The sequence below is a fragment of the Quercus suber genome, unplaced genomic scaffold, assembly GCF_002906115.3.
Source record: "Quercus suber isolate HL8 unplaced genomic scaffold, Cork oak 2.0 scaffold_78, whole genome shotgun sequence".
In the NCBI taxonomy this organism is placed as follows: Eukaryota; Viridiplantae; Streptophyta; class Magnoliopsida; order Fagales; family Fagaceae; genus Quercus; species Quercus suber.
In genome coordinates, this window is record NW_027069543.1 from 919832 (window position 1) to 945141 (window position 25310).

General features: G+C 39.0%; 2 protein-coding genes and 1 pseudogene across 2 annotated transcripts; 1 reads left to right on the forward strand and 2 right to left on the reverse strand.

The window, feature by feature from the left end:
- Positions 1-995: 995 nt before the first annotated feature.
- Positions 996-3230, forward strand: LOC136067574 (uncharacterized). The gene is made up of 4 exons (XM_065773650.1): positions 996-1629; positions 1706-1876; positions 1953-2401; positions 2494-3230. Exons 1-4 carry the CDS (start codon positions 1347-1349, stop codon positions 3004-3006), a joined length of 1416 nt encoding a protein of 471 aa, XP_065629722.1. The 5' UTR covers positions 996-1346; the 3' UTR covers positions 3007-3230.
- Positions 3231-18587: 15357 nt separating this feature from the next.
- LOC112024650 (peroxidase 5) lies at positions 18588-19770 on the reverse strand. The gene is made up of 2 exons (XM_024057258.2): positions 19546-19770; positions 18588-19371 (listed from the first exon to the last, which is right to left on the reverse strand). The coding sequence occupies exons 1-2, from the start codon at positions 19759-19761 to the stop codon at positions 18604-18606; spliced, it is 984 nt and encodes a 327-aa protein (XP_023913026.2). The 5' UTR covers positions 19762-19770; the 3' UTR covers positions 18588-18603.
- Positions 19771-23409: 3639 nt separating this feature from the next.
- LOC112009990 (peroxidase 5-like) lies at positions 23410-24776 on the reverse strand (annotated as a pseudogene).
- Positions 24777-25310: the final 534 nt, after the last annotated feature.

The window sequence follows — 25310 nt, forward strand, 5'->3', positions numbered from 1 at the left end:
ACCAGAAAAAGAAAGAAGGGTCCCCCTTTACCTCTGCACAGAAAGGCCTTTATATAGCAGTAGAAATCAGTTACTTCTGCTAATCGTTGTAGAGTTTGGAGGATTCAGAGGGTAACTTCCTTAACTGCCATAGAGGTTACCTCTTCAGAAACTGCGTTGAGACTCGAGCGATACAGCTTTTGGTTGAAAGGGTGTTTAGTTTAGCTTTGTGAATTGACCTCGTCCGTCATTAATGAAGGACGAGGTCTAGCTCTTTATTAACCTATCTCGTCCGTCACTACTGAAGGACGAGATACGCAGCCCGCTCGTCCTACAATGGACGAGCGTGCAGGGGTAATGGTGGTAATGGAGGGACGAGGGTGTTGAACACAGCTCTGAGTACTGATGTGGACGACCATAAGGACGAGTATTTGAACTTGGATGTTTTCTGGCACCATCAGTTGCCCCCCTTGTCCATGTGTCGTCCATAGATGTGTAATTTATTCTGGACGCATGACCCCCCATTTTAAATAATCAAAGGCGCCACATGTCACGATGTAATTGGTGATTTGTTTCGTCGGTTCATTTTTTCGAGACGTATGCCACGTGTCGATGCCTGATTGGTTGTGTCGTTTAATATGCTCAGGTCAACATCTATAAATAGTGGAATGCCCCCATTACCCTCTTACTTCTGAGATTTTTCCTCCTTGACATCCCTCGTTTAGAGCCTCGTCTAAGACTTCCCGCGTCCATAGTTTCAGTACGTCCTAGATCCAGGTAATCCCTCTTTCCTCGTCTTTTTAGGTTTTCTTAAAAAATTTCCTTTTTAGACAATGTCAGGAATCACCATTTCCTCGTCTAGTGATAGTACAGTAAGAGCCATAGACGAGTATTACGACGGAAGCAGTAATAGCTCTAGTAATACTAGTAGTAGTAGCAGTAGGGGAAACACTACCGACGAGGAATACGTCTCAGGGGTCCCTGGGGTTCCTTTAGAAGAAATTCAAGAACAACTTAGGAAAACTGTAGGGTCCCAGGTAGGTACCTCGTCTTCTATCCCTCCGTCTAACCCTTTGGACGAGACTGAGGTAACCGTATATAGCTGCGCTGTAGATATTCCCTCGAAGACGGACGAGGAAAGGTTAAACAACCTTAAGGAGTGGTACCAAATCCCAGACGAGTTTAATCCTAGATTACCCGTCCGTGGAGAGTGGTGCTGCAATCCTCATTTTGGAATAGGTGTATACGAGGCCTACCTTCTTGGGGGCCTTAGATTTCCTTTAAATTCTTTTACAAGAGAACTGTTATTTAGGTTAGGTTTAGGGGTGTGTCAGTTCAACCCTAATGCATGGAGGTTAATTGTCTCTATGCAAATTTTGTGGAGAGAAGTGTTTGGAGGAGATCGTCCTATCACTGTGGACGAGTTCCTCTACTGCTACAAACCCTCCGAGATTCATCAATCTCCTGGCTTTTACCAATTCACTGCCAGGAGTAAAGACTGTAGATTGGTGAGATCCTTGGCCTCGTCTGACAGGAAGTGGAAGACGGAGTTTTTCTTCGTTTCTGGATTTTGGGCTGGAAATCCTTCAGACGTTGGCCGGGATTCTTTTGGTCATTTCAGTGGGGACTTAGGAAACCTTCGTCCTGAGGGTAAGTCCCTTAGCTTCTCATTCCTTTTTACTTGCTTTTCACTTAACTTATTTAACGTTGATTTATTTCATTGCAGCTGTTGGACGACCTACTTTAAGCAAGTTGCACCGTGACCGCGTCCACAGGGCTCGTCTATACGCGGACAGGGATTTCCACACTTTAGTCTCTCTCAGACGACTTGCAAAGTGGGGTTTTGGTCCTCAACCTTCTGACGTTGCCCTTGCACACGAAATTACAGTTAGAAAAAGTAAGTAAATGTTTCTCGTGCTCCTTAGATTTATTATTTTCATTTTTCTAAGTAAATCCTCCTCGTCTCTTCACAGGAATGGCAACTATGAGGGGCAACAAAGGAAAAGAAGTTGGTGAGGGGAATCGTCCTGAGATCGATCGCCAAGTTCGTCCTACTGCTGGGGAGAAGAGAAAAACTATCTCTAAAAATTTAGATCTGGAGAACCTCCCCAGCAGGCGAGGTAAAAAGGTGAAGCATGGCTCGTCCCAGGTGACTAAGCCCACCCCGTCCTCTCAGCAGCCTACCAGAGTTTACGAGGTTGACTCGTCTACTCCCGTGGAGTCTACTCCATCCAAGACTCCTCCATCCAAGACTGCACCTTCCTCGTCTCAACCATCCCAGGGGGCCCCTTCCAATATCATTGAAAACGAAGACTTGGCCTGGGAGCGCTTCAAAAGTGCAGTGACGGACGAGGACATCAATGTTTGCTATGACATGTCCTTGAAGGACTTCGAACACTCTGGTGTTCATGACCTCCTCAAGGTAAGAAATTCTTATCCTCGTCTTGACCAGATGTACGTCTTTCTTATTTTCCTTTCAGTTTAATCTAAACCTGTTTTGTTGAATTCCCTCAGGGCATGTCCAAGTTCATAGCTGCGTCCAGACAGGCCACTGGGTTGGACAAGACGAGGATTTTACTGGAGACGAGGATACGGGAGTTGAAGGAGGAGGCTAAACAATGGGCTGAGGCAGCTGCCAAGACGACCGAGGAGGCTAAGGGGCTCCAAGCTTTGGTTGAAGAGTTGAAGGCCAATGCTGCAGAGAAGGATGCTCGTCTTGAGGATCTACAACGAAGGACCGACGAGCAGAGCATTCTTCTCTCCAGAGCCAAGGAAGATGCTGTGGCTGAATTTAAGGCGTCCAAGCAATATACAGACGCCTTAGACACCAACTATGCTGCAGGGTTCGAAGACTTCAGGATAGATGCTGCTGAGAGATTTCCTGATGTGGACTTTAGTTCAATTATGCTTAATTTGAACCCTGCCACCACCAGCTCTCTCCTTGGCCTTGACTCTGAGGACGCCAACATAGAGGACGATGCCACAACCCAGCCTCAGGACGGCCCCAATCCAGATGCCTCCACTTAGAAGATGGATTAAGGACTTAGTTGTTTGTTTTTGCTTCTTCTTTTTTTTTTTTTTTGAAGAAAATATATGTAACTTAAGCACATTTAACTCGTCCATGTTTAAGGACGAATGTTGATAAAACAGTTAAAAAGGGTGTTTAGGACTTTTCCAGTCCGCCCTTAAAAACAATTATGCACTGTTTATTTTATGGACGAGATTTTATATTTCATAATTATTTTGTTTTACTCGTCTATGTCTCATGCACAATCTCAAGTCATTTTCATTGGAATTTTCATTTGTGACTTAACCATGCAAAAATGATAACAAAACTTCACTTGAAATGGCTTCCAAGTGAGAAGGCACTATTCGTCCTTAGACTTGCCCGTGTTTTGATCTCGTCCATAAGATACTTCCTTGAAGTGATTTAGGGACGTTCAAAACGCCCTTGTTGACTCTCGTCCATGATGTAGTCAGGTTTATTTTATATCCTCACTTTATGGACGAGCGTTCCTTAGACTGATTTAATTAAACTGCTCTATCTCGTCCTTAGCTTTGGACGAGAGCGCTTTATTTCATCCTTGGAGAATTTAATTTGATGAGTCAGCTCTGCCCCGTCCTTAAATTTGGACGAGGGCGCTTCATCCCATCATTGGAAAATTGAGATCACATCTCCGCGTCCAGAGAATTTTCTCGTTTTGAGCTTTTTAGCTTTTTCCAAGTCGTCATGAACAAAAGCAATGCTTGAATCATGGATTTATACAATACTATGTACATTCCACAAATATTGTTCACAATACATTATTTACAGACGAGACATGTTCCATGAAACTAATGCCTGCCTTGAAAGAAAAACAAACACAAACCAAACCATAGACTAAACCATAAATTGTCTTTAATCATAACAACAAGACAAAATAAATAAACAGCCTTTTATGTAGAATAGTTTGTAGTATTTAGACGCGTTCGAAGTCATGTTCATCTTCGCTTGCGTTTTATTGATAGTACTTCCTCAGGTGCTCCACATTCCAAGGATGCTCTAACTTCCTCCCATCCAGTGCTTCCAAGTAGTAGGTCCCCTGTCTTTTGCAGTTGACGACTCTGTAGGGGCCTTCCCAATTTGGTCCCAACTTTCCATGAGCCGGGTTCTTTGTTGCCAAGGAGACTCTTTTCAGAACGAGATCTCCAACGTTGAAACGCCTAGGCTTCACCATTGCATCATACTGTCTAGCCATGAGGTTCTTGTACCTTGCCACCCTTTGTTCAGCATCCATCCTTATCTCGTCTATGAGATCAAGATTCAAACGGAGTTGTTCCTCGTTGTCTTTGTCTTGATACGCTGCCACTCTATGATTAGCCATGTGAACTTCTGCTGGTATAACTGCTTCTGTTCCGTAGGCTAATTTGAAAGGAGTCTCCCCTGTAGGAGTTCTTGCTGTCGTCCTGTACGCCCACAAAACACCTGGTAACTCATCTGGCCATGCCCCCTTAGCCCCCTCAAGCCGAGTCTTGATTAACTTTAGCAAGGATCGGTTGGCAACCTCTGCTTGGCCATTAGCTTGTGGGTGGGCTGGTGAGGAATAGTGGTTTTGAATTCCGAAATGCAGACAAAAATCTCTAAAAAGTGAGTTATCAAATTGTCGTCCATTGTCTGATATCAGCACCCTGGGCACTCCAAACCTGCATATAATATTCTTCCACACAAAGTTTTTGACATTCTGTTGTGTAATGTTAGCCAAGGATTCTGCCTCTACCCACTTGGTAAAATAGTCAATACCAACCACGAGGAACTTCATTTGTCTCACGCCTAGTGGGAATGGTCCCAGAATATCCAATCCCCATTGTGCAAATGGCCAGGGGGCCGTCATTGGAGTTAAATATTCTGATGGTTGTCTGGGGACATTGCTGAATCTTTGGCATTGGTCGCAAACTTTGACGTAGGCCTTAGCATCAGCTTGCATGCTAGGCCAGTAATATCCTGCACGGACGATCTTGTGGACGAGTGATCTGGCTCCTGAGTGATTGCCACACGCTCCTTCATGGATTTCCCTTATTACGTAGTTTGCTTCGTCTGGTTCCAGACATCTAAGGTAAGGCTGGGAAAAACCCCTTTTGTATAGAACCTCGTCCATTAGAACGTACCTGGCTGCCTTTACCCTTAGCTTTTTTGCCTCGTCCTTTTCTTCTGGGAGTCGTCCATCTTTCAGGTACGACACGATTGGAGTCATCCAACTCATCTTGCCTTGCACTTGTTGTACTTCTGGAATGTCTACACTCGGCATATATTGAATTTCATCTACCTCGTCTACAGCCTCACTCGCTGAGGCTTCTTTCGCCAGAGCGTCAGCTTCCATGTTTTCCTCCCTTGGGATTTGGACGAAGTTCACTTCTTCAAACTTCTTAGTAAGGCGCACTACTCTGTTCAGATACTTTTTCATTCGTTCTTCCTTGGCTTCAAATACACCATTCACTTGGCCTATAATTAGCTGAGAATCTCCCAGGACGAGGAGGGACTCTGCTTGGACTGATCTGGCCAATTCCAACCCTTTGAGGAGTGCTTCGTACTCGGCTTCATTATTGGTTGTCTGGTACTGCAGACGAACTCTGTGTTTTAATTTATCTCCCTCTGGAGATTGCAACACCACTCCTACTCCTCCTGCATATTGCGTAGACGAGCCATCCACATAAGCCACCCATCTGACGCTTTCCTTCTCGTCCGTATCATCACAATCCAGAGTAAACTCTGCGATGAAATCTGCCAGAGCTTGAGCTTTGATGGCATGCCTCGGTTGATACTTTAGGTCAAACTCACTGAGCTCGACGGCCCATTGGATCAAACGTCCTGCAGCCTCCAGTTTGTTCATTGCCTTCTTGAGTGGGTGATCTGTCATGACATTAATAACATGGGCCTGAAAGTAATGCCTCAGTTTCCTGGAGGCTGTTATCAATGCGAAGGCCAGTTTTTCCATCAGTGGATATCGTCCTTCTGCTCCTCTCAATGCTCTGCTAGTATAGTATACAGGCCTCTGTACCTTGTTTTCCTCCCTTACTAATGCTGAACTCACAGCATGCGGGGTGACTGCCAGATATAAATATAACTCTTCCCCTTGCACGGACGGGCTTAACAAAGGGGCCTTGGTAAGGTACGACTTCAACTCTTCAAATGCTTTCTGACACTCTTCAGTCCACTCAAATGCTTTTTTAAGAACTTTAAAAAATGGCAAGCATTTGTCCGTAGCTTTGGAGACAAATCGATTGAGGGCGGCGACCCGTCCGGTAAGTGATTGGACTTCTTTAACATTGCTCGGGGGTTTCATATTCAATATTGCTTGGATTTTATCAGGGTTTGCTTCGATTCCTCTGTAGGAGACCATAAACCCCAGGAATTTTCCTGATGATACTCCAAAAGCACATTTACTAGGGTTTAACTTCATATGGTAGTGCCTCAATGTATTGAATGTCTCCTTCAAGTCGTCCAGATGCCTTTGTTCGTCCTGAGTCTTTACTAACATGTCGTCTATATAGACTTCCATATTCCGCCCGATCTGCGGACGAAACATAAGATTGACCAACCGTTGGTATGTTGCCCCAGCATTTTTCAAACCGAAAGGCATCACTTCGTAACAAAATAATCCTTGACTGGTGATGAAGGATGTCTTCTCTTGATCTGCCTCGTCCATCCGAATCTGATTATACCCCGAGAAAGCGTCTAAGAAACTGAGTAATTTGTGTCCCGCAGTAGAATCTACTAGCTGATCAATGCGTGGTAACGGATAACTATCCTTTGGGCAAGCCCTGTTTAGGTCAGTGAAATCAACACACATTCTCCAGTTGCCATTCGCCTTTTTAACCATAACTACGTTAGCCAACCACTCAGGATAGTATACCTCTCGAATGAACTTCGCCGCAATCAGCTTTTGAACTTCTTCCTTAACAGCATTATCTCTTTCTGGAGCAAACACCCTCTTCTTTTGCCGCACTGGTTTCATCGAAGGGCATATACTTAGACGGTGGGTAATGACACTGGGATCTATGCCCGGCATATCTTCGTGACTCCATGCAAACACGTCCCTGTTTCTTCTCAAAAAACAAATGAGATCTTTCTTGATACCTGCTTCCAAATCTGCCCCAATCCTGGTACACCTCTCCGGGTTATTGTCGTCTAAAGAAACATCTTCCAACGCTTCAATAGGTTCTGCTACAACTTTCTTTTCTTCAATAGTCATCGTTTGTATTTGCTCGTCCATAGCCAACATGGCCAGATAACACTCTCTTGCCGTTAGCTGGTCTCCCTGTACTTGGCCTATTCCATGCTCCGTTGGGAACTTGACTGACAAGTGGTATGTAGATGTTATGGCCTTCCACCTATTCAGAGTTGGCCTTCCAATTATGGCGTTGTAAGAGGACGAACAATCAACCACAAGGAAATTCACCTCCTTGGTAACTTGCTGCGGATATGCCCCCACTGTCACTGGTAGCGAAACGCTGCCCACAGGTTGTATCTTCATTCCACCAAACCCCACTATAGAGGAGCTTACTTGTTGCAGCTGGTCTCGTCCTAACCTCATTTGCTGAAAGGCTGGATAATACAAAATATCTGCCGAACTCCCGTTGTCTATCAACACCCTTCTAGTCTTGTAGTCAGCAATGAGGAGAGTAATGACGATAGCATCATCATGAGGGTGGTGGATTTTCTCTGCATCCTCGTCTGTGAAGGTAATCGTCTGCTCGTCCGTAGCTTTCTCACTTGGTAATCGTCCGGAGCGTTGGACGTTTTGTACTGCTTTCAAATACGCCTTCTTTGACTTGGACGACTGTCCTGTAGGACTTCCTCCCAGGATGATCCTTATTTCTCCAAGCGGTGGTCGCGATGTTTCCTCTACCTTAGCTTTCAACTTCTCATCCTTGTGGTCTCGTCCAAGGAAGTTCCTCAACTTTCCTTGCCTGATGAGATTTTCAATTTGCTGCTTCAAATCAAAACATTCATCTGTATCATGTCCGTGATCCCTATGGAATCGACAATACTTGTTTCGATTACGTTTGTTAGGATCCCCCTTCATCTTCTCTGGCCACTTCAAGGAAGGTTCGTCTTTAATCTGCATTAGGACTTGCTCAAGTGGCACATTCAGAGGGGTATACTGTTGACTTCGTGCTGAAGGGCCCGCTTTCTTTTCTCGATCTCTCTTATCTTCCGTCCGTCCCCTCTTAGGACGAGGACCTTGTTCTGACTGACGCGTTGTGTTGGTTTCAACTTTCTCAACTCTCTTCCTCTTCTTGGCTATGATAGCGTCCTCTGCATTCATGAAGTTCTGGGCTGAATGGACTAGCTCAGCCATAGTTTGAGATGCCTGCTCATACAACTTATGTATAAATAGATCAGAATGTACGCCATTATAAAATGCTGCCAGGAGAAGTTTATCATCCACCTCGTCCACCGCCAAGGCATCCCTGTTGAAACGCGTGATGAAAGACCGCAAACTCTCATTCTCCCCTTGCTCTATGGTTAGCAAACTGGACGAAGAACGTTGTGCCTTTGCCCTCCAATGAAATTGTTAACAAACGACTTGCTCAGCTCCTCGAAGGACACCACTGTATTAGGAGGTATTTTGCTAAACCACACCCGTGCTGGTCCTTTCAAAGTAGTAGGAAAAGCTCTGCACATTATTTCGTCTGGAACTCCTTGGAGATGCATAGTAGTTTTAAAGGTGGCAATATGGTCAAAAGGATCTCTCGTCCCGTCATAAGAATCTAAAGGAGGCATCTTGAACTTAGGTGGCAAGGGATGGGCATTGACGGACGCCACGAAGGGGGAATCAGTTCTGTGGACCAAGTCTTCCACAGGGTTTGTTTTCCTCATATTTTCCCTCATTTCGTCCATTACCCTTCTCATTTGATCCATTTCTCTTTCCAAGTGAGGTACCCTCCGTGAAACGGTACCTCTCGATTGATTGTCAGTCTCAACATTCCTTTCCTCCTCTTGACTCTGAGCCTGTTCTCCAGCGTTCCGTTCATGAGGCTGTTTTCTTAACTCAAGTTGCCTAACCAACTCTTGGTTTTGACGAGTTAGTTCTGCCATAGCGGCAGCCATGGATTGCACATGTTGAAATGAGGGTGGTTGCAGGGTAGGTGCTGACTGACGGTCTCGGTGAGGGTTACTAGAAGCGTCCCGACTATGTTGAGGGCCTGGACTCGTTGCTCTAGATCTTGTCCGAACCATTTCAACCCTTGATTGGAGAAAGAGACTATAGAACCCAACAAAGACAAGTCCCCACAGACGGCACCAACTGATAATTCCAAAGGAATTCTGATAGATTCAAAGGAATTCTAAGGAATCAATGGGCTGGAAAATCTCCGGATGTTCTTGATCTAGTAAAGTGAGTCCTGAGAAAACAAAGAAAATCAGCAGAGAAGACCGGTGGTAGCCGGCCTTTAATTCTCCGATGGTAAAGTTAGAAAACTGGAGGATAAGAAAGCTCTCAATGCTTAACATTTCTAAAATTCTCTACCAGAAAAAGAAAGAAGGGTCCCCCTTTACCTCCGCACAGAAAGGCCTTTATATAGCAGTAGAAATCAGTTACTTCTGCTAATCGTTGTAGAGTTTGGAGGATTCAGAGGGTAACTTCCTTAACTGCCACAAAGGTTACCTCTTCAGAAACTGCGTTGAGACTCGAGCGATACAGCTTTTGGTTGAAAGGGTGTTTAGTTTAGCTTTGTGAATTGACCTCGTCCGTCATTAATGAAGGACGAGGTCTAGCTCTTTATTAAACTATCTCGTCCGTCACTACTGAAGGACGAGATACGCAGCCCGCTCGTCCTACAATGGACGAGCGTGCAGGGGTAATGGTGGTAATGGAGGGACGAGGGTGTTGAACACAGCTCTGAGTACTGATGTGGACGACCATAAGGACGAGTATTTGAACTTGGATGTTTTCTGGCACCATCACTACACATGCAAAAATAATTCTTTTTTTTCACATTAGTTTTTTATTTTATTATTTTTTTTTATACAAGATAAAATTCTACTTTAACCTTGTAGGGACTCAATTTGAATTGAGTGTTGGGTCTTCAGCCCAATAAGCCCAAACAATAAATTTATAGAGAGTGGGTTGACAGGCTTAGGTGCTGGCCGTCGATCACCATGCACAAAATTTTCTTATAAAAAATGCTAAGTGTTTCCTTACAAATGGGGGAATGCTCCTCGGCCTGTGGCCGAGGAGGCCTCAATGTTCTCTCTTTCTGTTCCCCCCCCTCTTTGCTTTACTAGCTTTTCTTTTATAGTTTTCATCTTCCTATCTCCTGCTTCCATCTGTTGATCGTCTATTCGCTTTTCTTCTGGTTGTCCGTCCCATTAGAGGCCTTATCGGCACTCAAGTGGCTCACTCTAACCAATGTTATCCTGCCAAGGGGTTACCTCCCCATTAATGCGGCCAGGAGGGTTAGTTGAGTGCATTAAATGCGAGAGTGACAGCTTACTTTGGGGTTAGCCTCTCCCCAAAATCACCTTTGTCAGGCCGAGGACAAGGTATCCTCGGCGTAGATTTAGGAAAATAGGCTCTCCCCCTCTCTCTCAAAAATAGCTTGTGCTCCTCGGCATGGGCCTTGGGCCTGCTATATGATGGGCCGAGGTTATCAGGCCTACGGGCCCCACAATAGCCCCTCAAAACTCTGCTGCACGTTCCCAAATCAGTTCTGTGGACCAAGTCTTCCACAGGGTTTGTTTTCCTCATGTTTTCCCTCATTTCGTCCATTACCCTTCTCATTTGATCCATTTCTCTTTCCAAGTGAGGTACCCTCCGTGAAACGGTACCTCTCGATTGATTGTCAGTCTCAACATTCCTTTCCTCCTCTTGACTCTCTACCTGTTCTCCAGCGTTTCGTTCATGAGGCTGTTTTCTTAACTCAAGTTGCCTAACCAACTCTTGGTTTTGACGAGTTAGTTCCGCCATAGCGGCAGCCATGGATTGCACATGTTGAAATGAGGGCGGTTGCATGGTAGGTGCTGATTGACGGTCTCGGTGAGGGTTACTAGAAGCGTCCCGACTATGTTGAGGGCCTGGACTCGTTGCTCTAGATCTTGTCCGAACCATTTCAACCCTTGATTGGAGAAAGAGACTATAGAACTCAACAAAGATAAGTCCCCACAGACGGCGCCAACTGATAATTCCAAAGGAATTCTGATAGATTCAAAGGAATTCTAAGGAGTCAATGGGCTGGAAAATCTTCGGATGTTCTTGATCTAGTAAGGTGAGTCCTGAGAAAACAAAGAAAATCAGCAGAGAAGACCGGTGGTAGCCGGCCTTTGATTCTCCGATGGTAAAGTTAGAAAACTGGAGGATAGGAAAGCTTTCAGTGCTTAACGTTTCTAAAATTCTCTCCCGGAAAAAGAAAGAAGATCCCCTTACCTCTGCACAGAAAGGCCTTTATATAGCAGTAGAGATCAGTTACTTCTGCTAATCGTTGTAGAGTTTGGAGGATTCAGAGGGTAACTTCCTTAACTGCCACAAGGGTTATCTCTTCAGAAACTGCGTTGAGACTTGAGCGATACAGCTTTTGGTTGAAAGGGTGCTTAGTCTAGCTGTGAATTGACCTCGTCCGTCATTAATGAAGGACGAGGTCTAGCTCTTTATTAACCCATCTCGTCCATCACTACTGAAGGACGAGATATGCAGCCCGCTCGTCCTACAATGGACGAGCGTGCATGGGTATTGGTGGTAATGGAGGGACGAGGGTATTGAACACAGCTATGAGCACTGATGTGGACGACCATAAGGACGAGTGTTTGAACTTGGATGTTTTCTGGCACCATCAGAAAGTTTGGACACATTCATCCTAAATATTACAAGCTTCAAGCTACTAAGAGAGCAAACAAACCAAAGGTGCCTGTGCCTCAAGCACAAGATCCTATGGCACTTATTGGTGAATTGGTAAAGGCGTTGAACCTTTATTCTAATTCTGGAGTTGGAAATCACTCGAATGTGAATAAGAACTTCAATGCTCATAGTGCATCTAAAAGATCTTGAATGCAAAAGACTCGATCTAATTGAGTCTTTCTGACATGGTCTTTGTCCTTCATTGCTCATTCCTCTGTGACCATTGTTCTTTGGTATTTGTGGTTTTGTATTTTTTTTTTCTAGGACTTGCATTGCATTACATTCATGTATTTCATTTTAGGATTTATTTGTTTTCTCTTTTTTAATTAAATTTTTTTTTTTAAAAAAAAAAAAAAAAAGAAAAGGAGAAAGCAAAAATATGTTTGACATTATTTTTCTTAGTTTTTGAAAACAAGGTTGGTCAATTTATTTACACATAACATGTCTTATGTACCTTGTTTAGCTTTGATAAGCTTATTATTGCATTTAACTAGTTGAAACTTTGTAGTGTATGTTGTGTGGGAAAGATGTTTATGGTGTTTATCACTGTGTCTTAATCTTGAAGTCACATATTGTTTGACTGTCGGACTTGATTCTTTTGAGAAAGACATAAATAACCATCTCACCACTGTTCACTAGCCAATCATGAACACCTTAGTGCATATCATAAGATTTTATGCTCGAAAAAGTGTAGCACATGCACAAAAAGAACATAAGGTGTAGCCTCAGTTTAATTGCTTAATGCTTAAAATTGGTGTATACTATTAGGCTTGATGTCAATTCACATAATTAAGAGGCTAAATTCAAGAAACTTACATGATTGCAAACTTATGTTTTAGGAGATGTGAGAGTTATATGATTTAACTCTTTAGGTGATAGTTTCTTTTAAATTCTGTGTGATGAATTTTGTAGACTTTGTGATTGAATTCTATTCACATATCACCTCACATATATCTTATGCTCTTGCTAGTTTGCACACTATACACGAGCTACTCTTTGCTAAACACTGTACATGTTATTGTGTGTGTTTTTTTGTTTAACCAACCAAGTTTGAAAATATCGTGAGAATTATGCAAAATATTGTTTTTGCCTGAGAAATTAAAGGAAGAACTGGCTGAACCTTTCTTTGGAGAAACTGGGATTAAAAATTTGGGTTTTTGAAAAAGCATTCCAGTTCATCTCATACTCATGCATAGTGTTTCATTGAATTTAATGCTTTGAGGAGTTATTTTTCAAAAATTGGTTTGAGTTTTTCAAAACTGTAATTTTTCTCAAAATACTGTGATCCGCTGCCTGTTTCGATCGATTCATTCTATTTTTCGATCGATCGAAAATATTTAAAATTCCTTTTAAAAATTTCGGAGTGATTCGATCGATTGAAAGTAATTTTCGATCAATCAAAAGTCGTGAATCAGCTTTTTAAAAACAGTGTTCTTTGACTGATTCACTTACCTTTTCAAAAGTTTTTTTCAAACTTTCTTTTCTCTCTCCGACAAGGCAAGGATCTACAACGATTTTTTGTCATTTTCCTCCAAAATTTTTGCAAGATTTCTCTTTCCTCAAGCCGATAAGTCTCTTTTGCCCCTCATTTTTGAGTTTATTTGCATATTTCATGCATTTTTCATGCATTCTCTCTCTAATTTTTGGACCTCTCTATTTTTGGGATATTTGTTGTTTCAAGCCCAATTTTGTGCAATTGATCAATGGGTTTTTGTGGGGACATGCCATAAACATGATTTTGATAGTTTAATTTGATCAATTTTGGGTTTTGTAAGAAATTGAAATTTCTAGGGTTTGTGTTTAGTTCCGAATTGGGGATTTTGTTCAATTAGGTTGAAATTGATGAAATTGGCTTGTTGATTGGATGTAATTAGGCATTATAATATATGTGTTATGTTTTGTAATGCTTAATTCATCCATGTGCTTCAAAATTTTTCAAGTGGTTTTCAAATTTTTGGGTTTTTTAGTTAGAAACTCTATGCTCAGGCGAATTTTGTGCAATTGAACTTAAAATTGAACTTTGTTTATTGCATTAGTACATGCATCATGCCATTTTAACTGTTCATGCATCATATATATTTTTGCTCTATATTTTTTGTGCTAACTTGCAGTCTGCCCTTGGTTTTTTTTTTTTTTTTTTTTTTTTTTTTTTTTTTTTTTTTTTTTTTTTTTTTTTTTTTGTCTCTGTCCTTTCCTTAGCATCATGCTTAGGAAGACTAGAGCTCGTAGGTATATCCCCTCACCTACTCCTTCCCCTCCATCTTTTGACCAAGAGAAATTTCCTAGTGAGAAAAACCAGGAAATCTTTGAGAAGCTGAACCTTAGGCGTAAGATTTGGTTTGAGCGATCTGTCGTTCTAGATGAGTTAGATCCTGCCATTAGGACAAACTTAGAGCGTAGGGGCTGGTTACCCTTGGTGGATATTTCTGATCCTCCTCCACCTGCTACCTTGATCCGAGAGTTCTTCTCGAACATCTCGATCCGCGTCTATGATTCCAACACTTTAGTAAAGAGTTGGATACGAGGCATAGAGTACACCATTACTCCTACAGTAGTGGCTGATGCTCTAGGGGTACCTTTAGTCCAGCACCCTGTCTACCCTTATGATGAGTCTCCAGTTTTGAGTGATGTCATGTCTTACATCACTGGGTCATCTATCCAGTGGGGTTCTGATCCTAGGATCACCACTGCTGAACTTTCTGAGCTACACTATCTTTTCTTTAGAATAGCGTGTCATTGTTTTTGGCCCATTTCTCATCTGCACATCATTCCTCTCTAGAGGTGTGTATTCTTGTACGCTCTAGTTACTGATGCTCCTATCAATTTTTCCCATTTGTTCCTTCGTTCTTTGAACGAAGTGTATAGGAGTTCATCTTCTTCTCATGCCCTAGTTCATCCTATTTTTATCCATAGGATTCTTCTTTATTTAGGTCTAGAGGATTTCCCTTCCTCGGAGCCTGTGCATGTCATTGGTCCTATAGGTGCGTCTTTTCTTAGACAGAGGGCTGCTCATCTTCGAGTTGGCTCTAAACACCCTAGGTCTTAGCCTTTTGGGTCCGCATCTCCTCCCTCTTCTTTTACAGGTCCTACTGGTGAGGATGTTCCTGATCCTGATGCTACTGCTGCTGTTCCTCCACCTCCATCGGATGACTTTGATATTCGTCGTACCTTGGAGACTGTCATGACCGTTCAGGTGGCTCATGGTCAGCTTTTGGTGGGCCTTTTTGATGAGATCCGTGCATTGCAAGCTGATCTGGTGCATCTTCGTACACCCTCACCACCTCCTTTTAATGATAAATTGTGATTGCTCTTTGGCATTCCATCACAAAAAGGGGGAGTAGAGTTTTGTAGAGAAGTTTTGTAGTTAGGGGGAGATTTTTTGTTTTTTTTTGTTTTGAGGAGTTAGTGGAGTTGTTAGATTGTATTTAGGAGCTTCATCTTGTATATCATTCTTTTTGGGGATATTCATGTTAGGGGGAGTAACATTGATAGATATACATGATTTTATTTGATTCCTGTTTCTTTGGATTCACTGTTTTTTTATTTATATTCTATGAGTTATTCATTGATACATGTCTTTATTATGTGTTGTGTGGATCACACAAGAATGTTATACCTGTTTATATACTATTTTCTGTCACACATGCGTTTATGCGTTTGTTGAGTATTTTAGGAATATACAAGTTGATTCAATTGAGCTACTGTCTACACTTGCAACTGATGGATAGTAGTTAGGATTGAATTTTAGTCTTTATGAGCATTATTTTTGTAAAGGGTTTTTTAATTGTAAACTTTGAGCTTATTGTTTGTGTTTTGTCACGGATTGCCAAAGGGGGAGTTTGTTAGGTTCTAAAGATTTAGAAATTTATGTATTTAGAACTCTAATTTGTATTGTTGGCAAACCATGATCAAAACAGGTTATTTAGTCTTGTTTAGACTTGCCCAAAGTTGGGTCTTTCATGTAAAGTTGGAATCGAGAAGCTGCAGATGCATTTGTGCATTTCAGTCTGGCTCGATCGATCGAAGGAAAGACTCGATCGATCGAATCTCGGGCAGAATGTTTTTCTGCATAATTTTCCAGCTTAGCCCTAACTCATTAAACGTTTTGGATTTCTGTTTTTACCCTAGGTATATAAAGAAAAACCCTAGCCATGTTTTTAGAGTTGCTCCAGTTGTATTGTTGCTCATACTTTTCTGTTTTGTGTAAATCTCTTATGAGATCTAGAGGAGCTTTTCTTTACACAAAGTTTAGGGTTTTCAAGGTAGAGATTACTTCAACATCTTGATGATCAACTCAGTTGCTACCATTGAAGTTTAAAGAATATCAAGCGTGGGTGCTTGTAACTGATTGAAGAATCCAAGAAAGAAGGAGTCCGTGGATTCACAACTTGCACGTGGTCGTGTCAGTAAGTTCTACTAGTGGGTAGCATTAGAAAGTCAAGCGGGGAACTTGTAAGTCCTTTTGTATGAACTTCGATTCTTTCATAGTGGATTCAGGTTTACCTTGAGGATAGCTAGGTCAAATCCTCCCCAGGTTTTTACCCTGTGGTTTCCTGGGTGATCATATCATTGTGTCTTTTATATTTCCGCTGCTTTATACTTTTGATATGATTGTATGTTTGTGATAACCTAAAATTGCTTAAATTAACTAAATTAATCACTTGGCTAATTAACTAGGTTAATCTGGTTGTTTTAAGCGGTCTAAAACCATTCACTTTCAAATACATAGTTTATATCAAGGTAATTTTAGAAAAAATCTTAAATAATCTAACTTTCATAAAGTTTGTAAGGTTTTCAACTTCATTCTTGTTAAAAAGATTTTCTATCAGTTTCCCAAATAACAAGATAAGATAAGTATCTTTAAATTTTCCAATACACCATAAAATCAATGAATTCCTTATCAAAGATCAAATAAAAAATGCTCATATTTTCCATGTCAACAATTCATGCATTTCCCCAAAATGCAATATCAAATATGATGCACTTTTCGTATATAATAATATATAATAGGGTCACAACACAACACTTTTTAGAAAAACATAGTTCCACAAATAATTTCCCAAAATGTATTTGACCCAAAAACAACGTTTATGCAACATGGTTATTTTCCAAAAATCCTATTAAAAAGCTAGTTACTTTGCAACCCGCAAAAAAGCCTAATTCTCTAAACTCCAAAAGAAATTAGCTAGAACCTAAACAATATCAAGCAAACCAATCACAATAAGCATAAAGCTTGAAATTGTATTTAGCTACAAATTGGGAATTACCAAATAAGCAATTGATTAGGCAAGCCTAGTATTTAACTTCATCAATAATGTATTCCTCTTCCAAAGTTTCTCAACAATTTAATTCACAAGGCATAAGCTCCAATTTATAAAATTAACCCATTCAATGTATTATCTCTAACATCAAAACCTCAACACTTTCTAAGTACTTCCCACAAGATTTACACCACATTAACAAGAGACCCATGATACCAAAAATCATAATATCCTCCAAGGCAAACAATTTGAATAATGAACTAGCTCCAAATAATCAATAAAAAATTATATTCATCATTTATTTCACATTAAGAAGCCAAATCTCCAAAATCTTCACCACTTAGTTACCATTGTAAAAATCATATAACCACTCATCAAATAATTCCACCAATACAACCCATACATATAAACACATGAATATCACTTCCAAAGTTCATAAATCACATGAATATCATTATCAAAACTTAGATAAAAATAAATAACCTCAAGTAAAAGTACAAAACCTACCAAAAAGATTAGAAAATTTTACCTCAAATAAAAGGGATGAAGATGCTTAGAGATTTCTAAGGTAAAAAGACTGATGCTAATGCTCTAACTCATGAGAAATTATTCACTCCTCCTCACTCTTCAAACATGAGAGATGGGTCCAAATGTAGGAAACATGGTAGGGCCTACACCTTTAATGAAAGAAGGGAGGACTTCCCTTATTGGAGTGAAAAATTTCTTCTAACTTATTGTGCCACTTATCTAGCCTTTATAGCAATTAATTTATATCAAATACTTGACTAAAAAAACATATTACAAAGTAAACCATATTTAAAATAAGATTCACGCCAATGGATGAGTTTCATGTAAAGTCAACGTTTCACTTAATTCATTGCTCGATCGTTGGTGGAAACAATAATAAGGGGAGTTTGAACAATTAATTTTTGCATCTTTTAGTCTTATTTGGTGAGAGAAATTGTACACTTCACGTAAGTGCCAAAGTTAGAGGGCCAACTATCAGGAGCCTTGTAACTCGATAGTATTGTCTGAATCTTAAAAAGGAGAACTCATGTTTGAATCCCCTATATATTATATTAAAGACAAAGTTAGAGGGTTATTTATTGAATTTGGTTGAATGAAATATCAAAATCTAACTTAGAGTTAGCTAATTGGACAATAGCTCTTTCAAAAATTTGTGTCTTTTTCTATTATTATTTTTGTAACATCCACTGTAAACGTTTTTGTATGATTTTTTTGAAAAATAAATAAATAAAAACATGGCTGTAAATAAAGCAATGAAAATAATTTTCAAGTTCCTCGTACAAATGCTATGCACTATTTGTAACATCCAACGAATACAAGTTTATCCCATTAATTTCTCAACAAAATTTGTTCAAAATCTTACAAAAGAATCAATTTACATTTGAATCAACAATGAATAATGAATCAATGAAAGAAAATAATACAAAATAATTTCAATAGTCACACCAATAAACCTATAATATCTAGTTCACAAACCTACAATCTTTCCTGATCTCACCTTGGCTTCCTGTAAGCACATCAACGTAACCCATTTTCACCATAGCTGCTGCAAACTTATAAGCCCATGTTTCACCTTGCCTTGCATTATTCTTGAATATTCCAACCGTTGAAGGGCTACTCAAAAGAGATTGATCAGAGGTCAATAAGCCATGGTGGTTCTTCAAATTTATATAGTACTTATTATCTAGCCTATTTGGTGTAAGTACATCAAGTGGTACAGTTGGATCGACATTGCCAGCATTTTGTGGACACTTGGCCTTTAAGTCTCTAGCAAATATAGGATCCATTGAAGGGTCTTGTGGATTTGTCTCACTGAAATTGTATAATCTCTTTGAGAAAGAAGAACAATGTGACCTTCCTATAGAATGTGCACCAGAAAGTGTCACCATTTCATCAAGACTAAGTCCTTTTTGCGCAAATCTCTGTTCGAGTTCCTGAGCATTGAAGGTAGGTGGTGGAAGGTTGTCAATAGGCTCATTTTTACGTGACACCCTACCATCACGGCGTCCTGATGGAACTTTGTAACTTATGCCTGCAACTTTGTAAGCACTATCCCGAGCAGCAAATGCAATAATGTCGGCACAAGAGACTGTTTGTGGGCATTGAGCTTCAAGTGCGGCCTTCGCCTCAAATATAACTTCAAAACCTCTTAAGCTTGGATTGTTGACTGGACTGTCTCTCTCTGCTGGATTTCCAGGGGTTGAATCAAGTAAGACAGAGGCATCGCAACCCTGGCATAAATAACATTGAAAATAAGATTTAACTCTAACAACTTAGTAATTATGTAGCTTATAAGGTATATTCTTTTTGCGGGAACATAAAGGAAAAGGAGAAGAGTGCAAATTTAGGTACAGATTTTAGTGAACATATAACATGTTAATTGGTGTTGCAAAGTGCTAACATACCCTGACAAAACAATCATGAAAATGCATTCTGATGAGGCCAGCAGCAAGGCCAGGGTTGCTTGATACGGCTTTGATTACAACGTTTCTCACAATGGTTTCTGCAGAAGGACAAGTTGATTGATAATAACCCACTTTGAGTGATGGCATCGACAGTGACATTGACACCATCATAGACATAGTAACAAAGAAAACCAAGCAAAATTTGATTGTTGCCATAGTTAATCTACAACCCAATAAATACAGCAATACTCTAATGTGAGTGAATAAGACTCAAGTGAAAGAGGAAAGAAAGAACAGATAAAGAAGAATATTTTAAGCAAGAAGGAGATGAAGATAAATGTTGTTGTTAGCCAAGTATTTATAGGAATGAAGTTAGTGAAGATGGGACAGGCAATTTTTCTTTGAAAACCAAAACGTGTATTTCTGCATAGAAGAAAGGCTTGAAGCTGTCTAAGTTTGAGGGTTTCCATGGTAACAAAGAGGAAACAGTCCTCTTTGGCTCACTCGAAGATCTTTCCATCCTATTATAGCCTCTTAGGTTTTGAGTGGGTAATGATGAATTTATGTTCTTTTGACTTTTAGGGATGTCAACTTGGCAATGGGGAGGGTAACAGGTAAAATAACGTATGTGTATGTGTCTAAATATATATATATATATATATATAACCAACGTGCAGGCGTCTTATGCAGACTAAGTTGGCTTAATTTTCATGACATTTTAACACCTTGATTAGGACGAGGAAATGGATGGAAGTCTGAACTGAAAGGGATAGTGGATCCCACCATTATTCTACTGTTTGAGAGTTCTTCAAGAGAGAGAGAGGAAAAAAGTTAGGGATATGATCATATTATTTTAAAGATTTCAAATAGACTAGGAAATTAGAATTAAAAAATATATATTTCTATCTTTTTCTATTCAATTATATTTTTATAAAAATCTATTTATCTCCTTTCTTGCATTCATTATGTATATGTTATGTGTGTATGTATGGTATTACAATTGATAAAATAAGTAAATAATCGAGTAATTATTCAATATTTTATATATATATATATATATATAAATAAGATAGAAATTTAACTATAGTCTAATCTAAGTATATATGTGTGTAAAGCTCCCTTCTGAAGACTTTAACTCTAGCATTTACCCTCCACACCCCACAAGTATTTATATTTATGAAGTGAATATTGTACCAAGAGTGTACAGTGATATTATTCTGTATTCTCAAAATATAATAACATGCTCCCTTCTCTCACTTAATAGCAGTGAGGTCTACTTATTAAATTTATAATTTAATCTACCATTCACATATTGCAGGAGAGAGTACTTAATAATTTCCATGATTAAGCATGACAACTAGTTAGGTCTCCCATTGACCAAGTAGCTAGCATTCTATTATCAACCGGAACTCATTTAAGATGATCATTTATATGTCATCCCAAGGAATAAGTCAATTCTCTGTTTGATGAAATGCCTTTCTCAACTTATAAACCGGTTTTATTTTGTGGACTAAGACAAAATGAATAGTTGTGAAAAGACAACTTTTATAGCTTCGTTCAACCACTCAATGTTTCTCGCACCTTCCTTCGTAATCTTTTTTTATAGTTTGGCTAGATTAAAAATATAAATAAAAGGTTACTAAGGTCACCTTTTTTATTGATTTATAATTAATATAATGTTGTTCAGTGTAAGTGTTTGAAACCAACATTTCTCAGGGCACTTGTTTTGGTATGCTAGCAGTATATCCTTTTTCCATTTTAGGAACCAACATTCAATCAACCACAACATGTCTTAGCCTTCACTAACTCATGAGAAATTATTCACTCCACTTCTCTTTTCAAACACGAGGAGTGGGTCCCAATGTGGGATTGATGGTAGGGCCTACACCTTTTGTGAAAGAAGGGAGGACTTCCCTTATTGGAGTGAAAAAATTCTTCTAATTCATTGTACCGCTTATCTAGTCTTTATAGCAATTAATTTATATAAAACATATTACAACTTTAACCATATTTAAAATGAGATTTATGTCATTTGAAAGTAAAACTTTACCAAAAAAAAAAAAAGTACTAGTTTAATGTAAAGTCAATGTTTCACATAATTAATTGCTCAATCGTTGGTGAAAACAATATTATGGGGAGTTTGAACAATTAATTTTTGCATCTTTTGGTCTTACTTGGTAAAAGAAATTGTACGCTTCACGTAAGTAAATCTATCACAATTACCAAACTAGGCTTTGACTTCATAGACTTCCTTGATCTGGATCTTGTTCTCATATGAACCACCTATTTATGCATTGATCTTCAGTACGAAAATTGAAGGTTTGGCAGCAACTTTACTCCACTGTTACTAACAATATGGATTTGATCTCTGGTAAGTGCTTGTAAAGTTAGAAAATTACAGAACCTTATAGATCTCACATAAGTAACTCTCAAGACTTAAAAAACGTGTATTAAAGTTTCCTTTTTATACCTAGCAATGTTGGACTCAAATTCTAAACATTTCGTGGGCTGTTGGGCTTGATTTAAAAATCTGCAGAATTGTAGTTCGATCGGTCAAGGCTTCTCTTCGATTGGTCGAGCTTGATAGTTTCTAAATTCTTCTTTCTGCAGCTTTTATGTTCTTGAATCTTGACTTGTATCAATTTGATTAATGTCTAAAACACTTCTAAGACACTAAGATCTTCTACTAGACATATTTTTGTTCTCGGTTTTTCCAACATATAATAAAATTAGAACCTAAACATTTATGACTAAATATTTAAAACCTAACAGGGGGTATGGCTAAGTGATAATAATATTAATTAATGGATATTTATTATAATAATAAGAAAAATTTTATAGATACACTCAATTTAACATATGCTTGGATGTACTCGTGATTAGTGCACAACAATTTCACTCTTTCATCAATTGTCAATGGTGAGCCCATATGTATGTGATGAATTTAATTACAAATAAATATTCAAATATGTTGTGAAATCATGTGTGAATTTGGGTGTCTATATATGGATTGTGATAATAATAGTTAATAGAATAATATGGTGGTTTCAACTTTCAAGGGTGTTCAATTTTGTGTGGCTAAGCCCCACAACTCGTTTGGCAATTTTTTAAGATGCTAATTCTAGTACTTGAACTCACGACATATTGCTTTTAATTAAAGGAAATTGCTATCACACTAAGGCTAGACCTCAGGTCACTTACCTGGTCATCATCATAGCAATTGTGTTATATAAACAACTTGATTGATAACATGTTTCAAAGTAACCCATTTTTAAAATGGGATTTACATAATTTGAAAGTAAAACTATATTTAAAAAAAAAGGATTTACATCATCTAAATTTAATGTTTCACATAATTCACTATTCAATGGTCAGTGGATTCAATAAAATAGGAATTCTGAACAATTAAAAGTTTCCTCTGTTGGTTTTTAGTGAATGAAATTGTATGATTCTAACGTAAGTGCCAAAGTTAGAGGGAGAACTATCAAGAGCTCGATATTATTGTCTTATTCTCCAAATAGGGAGAACTTAGGTTTGAAATCCTTCCTTTATTATATGGAGTACATAAAAGAACAGGGTAGAAAGTGAACTGCAATTTTTATATCTTGAATTTGGTTGAGTGAAAAATCAAAATCTTGAATTTAGTTGAATAACAAATCAAAATCTAATTTAGAGTCAGCTATTGGATAAAAACTCTTTCAAATAATTTTGTTCTTTGGGTTACATTCACTACACACATTTTTGTATGATTTCGGCCGCCACAACCCCCCACCCCCCCCCCCCCAAAAAAAAAAAAAAAAAAAAGAGTTGTAAATAAAGCAATGAAAAAGAGGTTGTAAAAAGAGCTATGCACATTTTGTAACATCCAACGAATACAAGTTTATCCCTTTAATTTCTCATCAAAATTTGTTCAAAAACATACAAAAGAATGAATTTACATTTGAATTAACATTGAATAATGAATTAATGTAAGAAAATAATACAAAATAATTTAGTAGTCACACCAATGAACCTATAATATCTAGTTCACAAACTACAATTTTTCCTGATCTCACCCTGACTTCCTGTAAGCACATCAAGTAACCCATTTTCACCATAGCTGCTGCAAACTTATAAGCCCATATTTCACCTTGCCTTGCATTATTCCTGACAATTCCGACCGTTGAAGGGCTACTCAAAAGAGATTGATCGAGGTCAATAAGCCATGGTGGTTCTTCAAATTTATATAGTACTTATTTTCAAGCCTATTTGGTGTAAGATACATCAAGTGGCACGGTTGGATCGACATTGCCAGCATTTTGTGGACACTTGGTCTTTAAGTCTCTAGCAAATATAGGATCCATTGAAGGGTCTTGTGGATTTGTTTCACTAAAATTGTATAATCGCTTTGAGAAAGAAGAACAATGTGACCTTCCTATAGAATGTGCACCAGAAAGTGTACCATTTCATCAAGACTAAGTCCTTTTTGCGCAAATCTCTGTTCGAGTTCCTGAGCATTGAAGGTAGCGTGGTGCTCTCATTTTACGTACTACCCTACCATAATATAATGCCTCCAACTTTGTAAGCACTATCCGAGCAGCAAATGCAATAATGTCTGCACAAGAAACTGTTTGTGGGCATTGAGCTTCAAGTGTAGCCTTGCCTCAAATATCACTTCAAAGCCTCTTAAGCTTGGATTGTTGACTGGACTATCTCTCTCCGCTGGATTTCCGGGGTTGAATCAAGTAAGACAGAGGCATCACAACCCTGGCATAAATAACATTGAAAATAAGATTAACTCTAACAGCTTAGTAATTAAGTAGCTTATAAGGTATATTCTTTTAGCGGGAAAATAAAGGAAAAGGAGAAGAGTGCAAATTTAGGTACAGATTCTAGTGAACATATAACAAGTTAGTGGTGTTGCAAAGTGCTAACATACCCTGACAAAACAGTCATGAAAATGCATTCTGATGAGGCCAGCGGCTAGGCCAGGGTTGCTTGACACGGCTTTGTTCACAGCGTTTCTCACAATGGTCTCTGCAGAAGAACAAGTTGATTGATAGTAACCCACTTTGAGTGATGGCATCGCCAGTGACATTGACACCATCATAGACATGCTAACAAGGAAAACCAAGCAAAATTTGATGCTTGTCATAGTTACTCTACAGCCCAAATATCCCGTTACTCTAAAGAGTGAATGAATAAGACTCAGAGAAAAGAGCTAAGAAAGAACTGATAATTAAAGAAGAATATTATAAGCAAGAAGGAGATGAAGATAAAGGTTGATGTTAGCCAAGTATTTATAGGAAAGAAGTTAGTGAATTGGGTCTGGCAGAAGAAAACAAAAACGTGTATTGCTGCATTAAAAAAAAAAAAAAAAAAAAAAATTGAAGCTGTCTAAGTTTGAGGGTTTCCATGTTAAGAAAGAGAAACAGTCTCTTCTTTGGCTCATTCCACAAACAGTTGCTTATTTTACAAGTTTTGGAGTGGGTGGTTAAGCGTTTATCTTCTTTGACTTTCATGGATGTCAAACTGGCAATGGCTAGGTAAAATAACTATACATATTTAATTTGCAGACCAAGTCAGTGAAATTTTCATTATCTTTTTCTTACTACTATTTTGGGTTCTTGACTTCTGGCTTTACATGACGTTTTGGTTTTTTTTTTGTCCCTATTTGGAAAGGATAGAAATAAAATCAAGAGATCCAGTAGTAAAATTTTATATTTATTGCCTTTTCATTATTTATATATATAAATATATATAATCAATTGACTGTAGAAAAAATT